Source organism: Colobus angolensis, unplaced genomic scaffold (genome assembly GCF_000951035.1).
Source record: "Colobus angolensis palliatus isolate OR3802 unplaced genomic scaffold, Cang.pa_1.0 Scaffold109, whole genome shotgun sequence".
NCBI classification, from domain to species: domain Eukaryota; kingdom Metazoa; phylum Chordata; class Mammalia; order Primates; family Cercopithecidae; genus Colobus; species Colobus angolensis.
Genome location: NW_012111919.1, coordinates 415,060 through 425,879, shown reverse-complemented (window position 1 = coordinate 425,879; position 10,820 = coordinate 415,060). Strand labels below are relative to the sequence as shown.

The 10,820-nt window shown below is 53.1% G+C and overlaps 1 protein-coding gene across 3 annotated transcripts in view; it reads left to right on the top strand.

The window, feature by feature from the left end:
* The window catches only part of KHK (ketohexokinase (fructokinase)), a 15,027-nt gene extending 4,280 nt beyond the window's left edge, over positions 1-10,747 (top strand). Inside the window, exons 2-9 of one of the 3 annotated variants that reach the window (XM_011949993.1) lie at positions 1,950-2,066; positions 4,465-4,599; positions 4,788-4,922; positions 6,719-6,791; positions 7,492-7,638; positions 9,190-9,278; positions 9,414-9,571; positions 9,659-9,939. In XM_011949993.1, coding sequence (XP_011805383.1) covers positions 1,950-2,066; positions 4,465-4,599; positions 4,788-4,922; positions 6,719-6,791; positions 7,492-7,638; positions 9,190-9,278; positions 9,414-9,571; positions 9,659-9,744 — 940 coding nt within the window. In that variant the 3' untranslated portion in view covers positions 9,745-9,939. Of the gene's footprint in view, positions 1-1,949; positions 2,067-4,464; positions 4,600-4,787; positions 4,923-6,718; positions 6,792-7,491; positions 7,639-9,189; positions 9,279-9,413; positions 9,572-9,658 lie in introns of all 3 variants that reach the window. The other 2 variants (XM_011950001.1, XM_011949997.1) reach the window with 2 other exon arrangements.
* Positions 10,748-10,820: the final 73 nt, after the last annotated feature.

The window sequence follows — 10,820 nt, the reverse complement described above, 5'->3', positions numbered from 1 at the left end:
TGACCTCGTGATCCACCCGTCTCGGCCTCCCAAAGTGCTGGGATTACAGGCTTGAGCCACCGCGCCCGGCCCGAAAGTCTTTTCTTTTCTTTTCTTTTTTTTTTTAGACAGAGTCTTACTCTGTTGCCCAGGCTGGAGTGCAGTGGCATGATCTCGACTCACTACAACCTCCACCCTCTGGGTTCAAGCGATTCTCCTGCCTCAGCCTCCCGAGTAGCTGGGATTACAGGCACCTGCCACCGCATCTGGCTCATTTTTGTATTTTTAATACAGACAGGGTTTCACCATCTTGGCCAGGCTGGCCTTGAACTCCTGACCTCGTGATCCTCCCGCCTCAGCCTCCCAAAGTGCTGGGATTACAGTTGTGAGCCACCACGCCCAGCCAGCTTGAAAATCTTTGACCAGCTGGGTGCAGTGGCTCATACCTATAATCCCAGCACTTTGGGAGGCCAAGGCAGGAGGATCGCTTGAGCCAAGTAGTTCAGGACCAGCCTGGGCAGCATAAGGAGATTCCATCTCTACAAAAAAAATTTTTTTTAATTAGCGGGGCATGGTGATGTACACCTATAATCCCAGCTACTCAGGAGGCTGAGGTGGAGGGATCAGTTGAGCAGGGGAGGTTGAGGCTGCAGTGAACCATGATCATGCCATTGCACTCCAGCCTGGGTGACAGAGTGACTCTGTCTCAAAAAAAAAAAAAAAAAAAAAAATTACTATCCTTTGTCATTGTTGTTATTGTTGTTTTTGAGACAGGATCTTACTCTGCCACCCAGGCTGGAGTGCAGTATCATGGCTCACTACAGCCTAAACCTCCCGGGCTATACGCTCCACCAACTTCAGCCTCCTGAGTATGCACCACCATACCCAGTTAATTTTTACATTTTTTTTTAAGAGACAAAATCTCCCTTTGTTGCCCAGGCTGGTCTTGGACTTCTGGGCTCAAGTGATCCTCCTGCTTTGGCCTCCCAAAGTGCTGGGATTATAGGCATGAGCCACTGCGCCTGGCCTACTCTAATTTTTTTCTAATGACATCATGCTCCCCTTTTCCCAAAACTGAAGTTTTGTGTACAAATATGCTTTGGCCTAAAAATTCTGGTTCAGTTTTTTCTCTTAATTAGTGGTTCTTTGGTACTGTTCCTTTTATTGTAAACTGCCACAATTATTATTATTATTGGATCTGGCACAATAGAAATAACAACACCATTCTTACCTCAAAGGTAATAACATTCATCAATGACTTCTCATTTGGGCTCCAGTGACACTGTGAGATGATCAGTGCTTTGACCCTGTATGTGAAAGTTATCATTTTTGCTGCTGATGACAATGTAGCCCTTCACGTGTGTCTTGTTAGTTTCCTTTTGATCGGTTTTTAGTAAAGATGGAGAAGTGCTCCCTGCTGCCACTTCTTAAATGACCAACGTCCAGGTTTGCTGTCCTGTCTTACTCATTTGATTTTATAGCTCTGCAGTTTCTGTTGAAGTAGACACTCCTATGACAGGGGTAGATGTAAATGTGATACCTTTGGGAAGAGGCACTTAGTCCCCAAGGTCCTTGGAGTTGCTCCAGTACTCAAGGAGGAGGCCAAAGGTGCAGCCTCCAGAGCAGCTCTGACTGGGGTAAAAGGTGAGGAGGAGATGACCTGGAGTTAGTGGGGCTCTCAAATAGTGATGGACCCAAGTGAGTGGTTTCCTGATACCCTAGGAATAGATGGAATTATCGAAAGGAACTGCAGTGAGCTTGAATTTAGCCTCGGCTGGGGAGGTAGACACCACTCTCAGCCAAGCTTCTTCCCTTGGCCAGCCTCGGCTGCCCCAGGTACAAAGTGAGATGGCGGCCTAGATGATTTCTGAGAAGAGTCCCCAGCTGTCACATTCTCTAGGCCCTTATACAGGGGACTGTGTTTGGGACCAGCCTGCTGAGGCTGCAGGGACCCTCCCTGTGCTTTGCAGGTGCTTGTCCCAGAGATGGCAACGCGGAGGCAACGCGTCCAACTCCTGCACCGTTCTCTCCCTGCTCGGAGCCCCCTGTGCCTTCATGGGCTCAATGGCCCCTGGCCATGTTGCTGAGTAAGTCCAGGAGGGAGAGTCCACTGGGGAAGGCCTGCCTGCATCGGGAGGGGAGAAGAAGGATATGTCCACCCTGGGTGGGTGGGGGATTAGAAATGGGTTGTGTCTGGCAGAAATGCGGGGAGGAGGCACAGTGGAGCACCAGACTCCCAGCCCTGCCTTGGCGCGGCCTCTCTGTGGTTCGAGGGCTGATGCTGCCCCTGTGAAGCTTTCCTTGCCACAGCTCGTTTCCTGGACACTTCCTGGAGCCTGCTTCAGCCTCTTCCCTTCTCCTTCCTTGCTTCCTGCAGACTCTGCGGTGGATTTTCCTTTGCCTTATCTTAAGTCCCTTATCTTGGCTGTGCTTGAGGCAGAAGACAGTTAGGGACACGCAGTACCCATCCTCCCTCAGGAATGGCCACCATCCACGGCCCCCAGGTCCAGGCCCATAGTTTCTGTCCCAGTTGAGGGGCAGGGCTGGTGCTCATGTCCCTGTTGTTCACTGAAGCAGTGAGAGTACCCTGTTCAAGGACACCCTGAAACCACATGCTAAAGCTGGGCTCAGAACCCACACCTTCCAGCTCCCCAGCTGTCAGGGCTACAGCCCTAAGTGGCTCATGCACGCCCTCCATGTTGGCTGCTGCAGGGACCTGAGAACCCTTTGACCCCTGGCGCTGCCAACTCAGCAAGCACTTATCAGGAGGTGAGGCCACACTTTGCACACTGTGGGCACCGGGGCAGGCTGCCAGGTTGCTGGCCTGTGAAGGGCAGCCCTTTGATCTCTGGTTTGAAAGGGGCTGCTGGCAGAGTCCACCCACCTGAGCTACAGCCAAACTCCCTGCCTTGATGAACTGGCAGGAAGAGAATAGAAGGAGAGAATCTGCCCTGTGAGATGGGACAGGACGGCTCAGAGCCAAGGGCTGGTGACTCATTAAACCTCTTTATTTTTATTTATTTATTTATTTATTTATTTATTTATTTATTTATTTATTTATTTAATTTATTTATTTTTGAGACGGAGTCTTGCTCTGTCGCCCAGGCTGGAGTGCAGTGGCTGGATCTCAGCTCACTGCAACCTCCGCCTCCCGGGTTCACGCCATTCTCCTGCCTCAGCCTCCCGAGTAGCTGGGACCACAGGCGCCCGCCACCTCGCCTGGCTAATTTTTTGTATTTTTAGTAGAGACAGGGTTTCACCGTGTTAGCCAGGATGGTCTCGATCTCCTGACCTCGTGATCGGCCCATCTCGGCCTCCCAAAGTGCTGGGATTACAGGCTTGAGCCACCGCACCCGGCCCTAAACCTCTTTAATAGCTCCTTTCCTCTGAGCTGGAGGCAGGACTGTGGCTCTGGCTTAGGGTGGTCGACTCTCCTTTACACAGCAATCATGCCGATGGGTGGGCTATTCAGAATTCTCCCCATGTCTTGACAAACATTTAGAGAGCACCTACCATGTCCCAGGCACTGGGGTGCAAAAGTTATCTGGCAAACCAAACCATATTTCCAATGCTTTGGGAAAGCTACTATTTAAAGGAGTTGTAAGTGAAGGGATGATGCCCTGACTTGGTATCTTCATGCAAATCTGTATTATCCAGCTTTGGTGTTGCTGAAAGCGGGCTCTGGCCAGGATGGTGGCTGCACTGCTGGGCATAATTGCCAGTTCTTGAGCACAGAACAGTGCATGTCCAGAGAGGGCTGGAAGGGCTGGGGCTGACCTCCTTGTCCTTGACCCTGGGCTCACTCTGCATGGAGGGCATTCTGAGAGAGAGTCCTGGACCAGGCCCACACTGAATGGCATCAGGCACGGGGAGCCAGCTAATTGCCCAGGAGGATTCACCTGACTGCAGGAGGACAGCGCAGTGAGCTGGCTCACCAAGGCAGCACCACTTCCAGGCTGGGCCTCCTGGAGGCAGGCAGAGAGTGAGAGGAATCACAGCATTAGGACTGGGAGGGACTCAGAGAGGACAGCGCCATGGATGAGCTTGTGGAGGACAGCTGGGGGCAAAGTATTGCCTTGGAGATTAATTATTAATCCTGCTTGGGCATTGCAGGAAACAAGCCACGGTGCCCCCACCTGCTTGGTTCAAACAGGGTACAGGTTCTAGGGTCCTGTCTAGCTTTATGAACAGGAGCAAATCCTTTCCAGCTTGAGTTGGACTGAAAAACAGTCAGGATTGGAGCATGCTTCAGCCAAGACCTAGAAGGATGGCCCTTAGTGTTTCTCTCTCTGAACTCCAGGCTCTGCACTCCTGCATCTCTTGCCCTGTTGCACTACCTGTGGCAAGAATATGATTCCTAGTTCTCTCCCAGCCCCTTTGCTTGCACCCCTGCCTTTCAGGGTCCCTAGTGGCCCTGCCAGCTACCCTCCAGTCCCCAAAACCCTTGTCGAACCGCACCCCCTTCGGGTTACTCCGCCCTGGCAGTTTTGTCCTGGATGACCTCCGCCGCTATTCTGTGGACCTACGCTACACGGTCTTTCAGACCACGGGCTCCGTCCCCATCGCCACGGTCATCATCAACGAGGCCAGTGGTAGCCGCACCATCCTATACTACGACAGGTTTGTACAACTGTCTGTGCCTTGCCAGCTGCCGCCGCCATCACCAAAACCCCCAGAACAGGACTCTTCTTCTCTTAGAGGCTCGTGTGCTCCAGCACCCTCTCTCCACTCCTTTTGGAGGTCAAGGCCACTTGCAGGCTCTAATCTGTGTCTCCTTGCCCTTTTCCTGGCCCGGCCTCCACCCTAAGCTTCCTGGTGGCCGACTTCAGGCGGCGGGGTGTGGACGTGTCTCAGGTGGCCTGGCAGAGCAAGGGGGACACCCCCAGCTCCTGCTGCATCATCAACAACTCCAATGGCAACCGTACCATTGTGCTCCATGACACGTAAGGCCCCCTGGCCTCGCCCCGCTATAACCCCCCAATCAGCTGGCTCAATCAGTTCCCTTAGTCGCCACCGTGGGCATCCCAACTGCCCTCTCTGTGGCTTCTGTGTACCAGAAATTGCTCCCCTGCCAAAATGTCCAGTGATTTCCTAATTGCTTTCAATTAGGGGAAAAGTGAGGTGGGAAGGGATGGGCTTTGCTGCGCCTGGTGACTTGGCCTTGGTCAACACCACAGAAGGGCAGGCAGGCCTACATAAAATGTAATTTATGACGTGATTCCTCCATAATTATTAAACAGCTGATCGGCAGCTTGGGTGTGGGTGCGGGGAAACCGTTCTCAGGACAGAAGGGTGGGAGATGGGAGTCAACCCTTCTTAAGAAGGGCTGGGGGGGGGCCCACTGGGATTTCCAGGGTCAGCCCCAGAGTTGCCAGCCTGCAGCGTGGCACCATGGAGCTGGGGTTTGGGTGTGTAAAAGAGATGAGCCCCCCAAAGGTTTCGGTATGATGAAGCCAGGCCACACACGCCACACACCATTCACAGCCATTGCTGAAGGAGGGGAAAGGGAACACTGGGTCAGCAGATTGGGGTCGTCTAACATGGTGCTGACCTGGGGGAAGGGGCTATCCCTCCCTTCTGGGTCCCAGGCCACTCAAGAGAGGCCCCATGGGCCTAGACACTTATCCCTCGCAGACTCCCTCCTGCAGGATTTTAGAGGTTTAGTTTTCTGAGAACCTAGTATGTGCCAGGTACTGTTACGGCTGAGAGGGCCCAAGCCCAGCAGCCCTGAGGTTCAGGCTGTCCCTACTGCCCAGCCTGACTGCTGGACCTGGAGGAGGGGGCAGCCATCCCTGGGCTCCATATGTGCAGTGAGTGAGTAGGCAGGCATATGTGCTACAGGTGACCTTCACACTGGGCAATCCTAGTCAAATGCTTGTTAAGCAACAGTCTGTAGTAACCCTGATCAAGGACACAACATAGCTATTTACAAGAAAGGAGCTCCGAGGAGAAATGTTTATTGCCCACTGGCCTCAGTCCAGGCACATTCACACACGTTACTTGCAGCTACAGCAGCCTGCAGGGAGGCTGGGGGGTTTCGGTCCCATTTATCAGTGAGGAAGCAGCCTCCAAAAGGGCCGGGCAGATCACACAGCTATAGTTAAGAGGAAGGACTCGGGTACAGAACATGGAGCGAGGACATTGGCTGAGCTGAGGTCCCTGGCCCAGGAGCAGACCCCTATTGGGGGTCTCCTTTCCTAAACCAGCCAAACACAAAGTCTTTCTCTAGTGCTAACTACTTTGTCCTCAGGGTTGCAACAAGGAGCTACTAATCTCAGGACAGGGGTGCCATAGGTAAACCTCAACGCTGGAGCGCCAGAAGTCAGGGGGGACCAGGAAGCCCAGGCACAGGGTCGTGGGCTTTATAGTTGCCCAGGGCTCTGCCCGTGGGAGCCGCATGCTGCTGCAAGGGATTCTGGGAAGTGTAGGCTTGGCGCTCTTGGTGCATTCTGGGAGATGCAGTCTCCAAGGCACATAGACCTGGCCACTTGACACGTATTGCTGTTCAGTTTACCCTGAGATAATTTAATCATAACCTCAAACTCAGGAAGGGGCACCCCAGCACACTGTAACAGTGACCACGCTGGAGCTGAGCCTGAGAATCCTGTGCTGTGGATCCAGCTTCCTGCCCTGCTGCTGGCAGTGCAGGCACAGGGTCCACAACTGCCAGTTAGAGATCCTGGCCCTGGCTGACCCCATCATGCTCCTTCTTCTCTGTCCTTTCCATCCTGTGACCTAGGAGCCTACCAGATGTGTCTGCTACGGACTTTGAGAAGGTTGATCTGACCCAGTTCAAGTGGATCCACATTGAGGCAAGCCCTGCCTTACCTGTCTTTTGAGGGGCTCAACCCGCCAGCCTCCTCCACATGTTCTGCCTCCTTGGTTTCTTTGAACCATGAAGTACCTTAGAGATAAATGAATCCAACCCCCTCATTCCCTCTCCATCTTTCCTTATGTCTGCAGGTGAGGAAACTAAGGCCCAGAAAGATTAGGTGACTTATTCAAGGTCACACAGCAGAACACAGGCACAGCTGGCTCCAGGCAAAGTCCTGTGCTTTCTGTGCTACGGGCTGCCCCACTGCCTCCAACTCTGCCTCTGGCGGACGTCTGACTGCTTAGGGCCTGACCCATTACCTCTGGGGAAGCAGGAAGGACAGGGCCTAACTCAGCTCCCAAATAAAGAGAACTAGAGCCTTTACTCCAAGAGAGGTTTTGGAGTCTGGGTGGGAGGAAATCCTGAGAAGTGCTGAGTTCTAGCTCCATCATTTAACCTACGGTAGGTCTTTCACAGTCTCTTTTATTCTTTAGTCTTCTCATCTGTGGAATGGAGTAGCTGGTTGATAGATCTTCAAGGTCCACGACAGCTCTGAATTATGTAATTTAGGATGGGGTTCTAACCCAGCCTCCCCGAGGCCCTCTCCCTCTGCACCCAGAGTTTCAGCAGGGCAGGAAGAATGAGCCAGATTGACCAGGCAGTGCCCAGCGGTCCTGAGCTGCCCTGTCCTGCCCCAGGGCCGGAATGCATCGGAGCAGGTGAAGATGCTGCAGCGGATAGACACGCACAACACCAGGCAGCCTCCAGAGCAGAAGATCCGGGTGTCCGTGGAGGTGGAGAAGCCACGAGAGGAGCTCTTTCAGCTGTTTGGCTACGGAGATGTGGTGGGTGCCCCATTCAGCCTCTCTTTGCCACTTCTGGCTAATTCGGTTCTTAAAGGGAGCCAGAGTCCTTTAATCCTGCCTACCACAATTGGAATAGTGGTTCCTGGTTTGGTGGTGTTGGAAGATGGGGGATGGGGGTTAAAGCAAAGAGGTAGACCCCTAGCCTGGGACTCCAAGTGCAGGCCGCAGCAGTGACCAAGGAGTAGAATGTCTCCACCCCAGGTGGGTGCATAGGTATAAGAATACCCAGAGGGCTTGGGTAGGGCCTGGACAGCCACAGGGCAAGCCTGTGTGGAAGCAGCTCCTCTCTGGGGCTCCCCAGTCTTTTCCTCTGCAGAATGAGGACACACAGCTGTTCTCTGAGGTTTCTTCCAACTCAGGGGTGTCTGGCAGGTTGTGGGGGCTGCTAGGGGTGAGGGGAGGGTGGGGAGGAGACTTACATGAGTCTCTTTTTGAAAAGGCTGGATGGAAATGGAATTTGGGAGATAAGTCTAGCATCATAGCAGAAGTTGGTTGGAGACCATCCAGCCAAGGTCCTCAACCTTGGCTGCATATTAAAAAAGATGAATGCAGGCCAGATGCAGTGGCTCACACTTGTAATCCCAGCGCTTTGGGAAGCTGAAGTAGGAGGATTGCTTGATGCCAGGATTGCTTGATGCCAGGAGTCCAAGCCTGGGCAACATAGTGAGACCCCTGTCTCTATGAAAATAAAGAAATGAGCCAGGAGCAGTGGCTCATACCTGTAATCCCAGCACCTTGGGAGGCCAATGCAGGAGGATCACTTCAGCCCAGGAGTTCAAGATTGCAAACCCTGTCTCTATACAAAAAAAAGAAAAAAAAAAAATTCCTGGCAGGGTGGTGTGTACCTATAGTCCCAGCTACTCAGGAGGCTGAGGCAGAAGGATTGCAGTGCCTGAGCCCCCACCATCTTGGTGTTGATTGGCATGGGTAGAGTTAAGGCTTCGGTGTTTTTTTTTTGTTGTTCTTACCAAAACTTCCTCTGAAGATTCTAAAGTGTAGGTAGGGTTGAGGGAGCCCCTTTGCTTTCCAGATGAAGAAACCATACCTACAGGACACAGTTGTGGGAAAACCCAGCGAAACTGCTCTGGGGAGCCAGCATGGCGGTGGTAGATTCCACCCCAAGGTGGCGCTCAAGGCTTTCTGTGTTTTTCAATCCATTGATCCAAGAACAAACGGATCAGGGCTTTTGTTTCACACTTTAGGTATTCTATTATATATAAGCATCAACAAAAATGTGTTTCTGGCCGGGTGCAGTGACTCACACCTGTAATCCCAGAAATTTGGAAGGCTGAGGCAGGAAGATCGTTTGGGGCTAGGAGTTCGAGACCAGCCTCGACAACGCAGGGAGACCCTGTCTTTACAAAAAATAAAGAAAAAAGAAAACCACATTCCCACGGGACAGTGAGATGCTATGTTGGGGATCTAGATGGACGTGTTAGGGGAGTTGTGTTGTAATGGGGGCAATGCCAGGCTGCTGTTGGCGAGTGAAGAGTTAGAAGTGACCACCAGCTTCTCTTCCACTGCCCACAGGTGTTTGTCAGCAAAGATGTGGCCAAGCACTTGGGGTTCCAGTCAGCAGAGGAAGCCCTGAGAGGCTTGTATGGTCGTGTGAGGAAAGGGTGAGCCGGGGAAGCCAGGAAGGGGCTCTAGGGGGTACGGGATGAGCCTGGACTCCAGGAGTCCGCCCTGGGGTTGGGGGCATGGCTGGGGGGATGGGGTGGGCTAACACCCAGCTGAGTGAAGCTGTCTTGCAGGGCTGTGCTTGTCTGTGCCTGGGCTGAGGAGGGCGCCGACGCCCTGGGCCCTGATGGCAAACTGATCCACTCGGATGCTTTCCCGCCACCCCGTGTGGTGGATACCCTGGGGGCTGGAGACACCTTCAATGCCTCCGTCATCTTCAGCCTCTCCCAGGGTGAGTATGGCAGCAGGAGGGGAAAAGGACTGGGACCTGTCCCTGCCCCAAACACCTGGATGACCTAGTTAGTTGTCCCTCCTCCAGGGAGGAGCGTGCAGGAAGCACTGAGATTCGGATGCCAGGTAGCCGGCAAGAAGTGTGGCCTGCAGGGCTTTGATGGCATCGTGTGAGAGCCGGTGCGGTAGGAGGTGCTGGCTCCCCGCACACCATGGAGGCTGCCATTGTGGCTGCATCACCTTCTCCCCTCCATCCAGCCCTGCTCAGGGGACAGATGCAGGCTATGGGGAGGACTCTGCCTGTGTCCTGTGTTCCCCATACGTCTCTCCCTGCAGAGCCTCACACCGAATAAATCTTCCTCGGAGCCAGCTTCTCCTGGCAGCTTCTGTCCTCGATGTCTGAACTGCTCTGGCTGGGCATTCCTGACGCTCTGCCTCTTCAGTCCTCCCTCCTTGTGTCCATTCCCCAAATTAACCTCTCCACCCAGGCCCAGAGGAGGGGCTGCCTGGGCTATAGCAGCAAGAAGTGCCCCAGGCTTGCCGCCAGCTCTGCCCTGGCTGGGGAGGACACTCAGTGCCCCATACCCAGCGAACCTGCCAAAGAACCAGAATCCATGAGAGCTCTTCGGGACCCTGCGTTGTGCAGACTCTATTCCCATAGCTCAGAAGCTGGGAGTCCACATGGCTGAGCCAAACTGACAGGCCAGTGGGGGGCAAGGGGGTGGGGCGCCTCCTCTGCCCTGCCCACCAGCCTGTGATTTGGTGGTGTCTTTGTTGTCCAAAAATATCTCCTCCCGCGGACTGCCCCAGAGCCTGAAAGTCTCACCCGTGGAGCCCACCTTGGAATTAAGGGGATGCCTCAGCCACAACTGTGACCCAAGATCCAGAGTGTTGTCCTCAGGGAGGTCGGATCTGGAACACATATTGGAATTGGGGCCAACTCCAATATAGGGTGGATAAGGCCTTATAATGTAAAGAGCATATAACGTAAAGGGCTTTAGAGTCAGACAGACCTGGATTCAAATCTGCCATTTAATTAGCTGCATGTCACCTTAGGGTACAGCGCTTAACACAATCTGCCTCGATTTCTTCATCTGTCAAATGGAGCCAATTCTGCCTGGCTACAGAATTATTGCGAGGATAAAATCACATAATATATAAAATGCCCAGCATGATGCCTGATGTGTACGAGGCTCTTAGAAAGTTTTTTTTGTTTTTTTTTTTTTTTTGAGACGGAGTCTTGCTCTGTC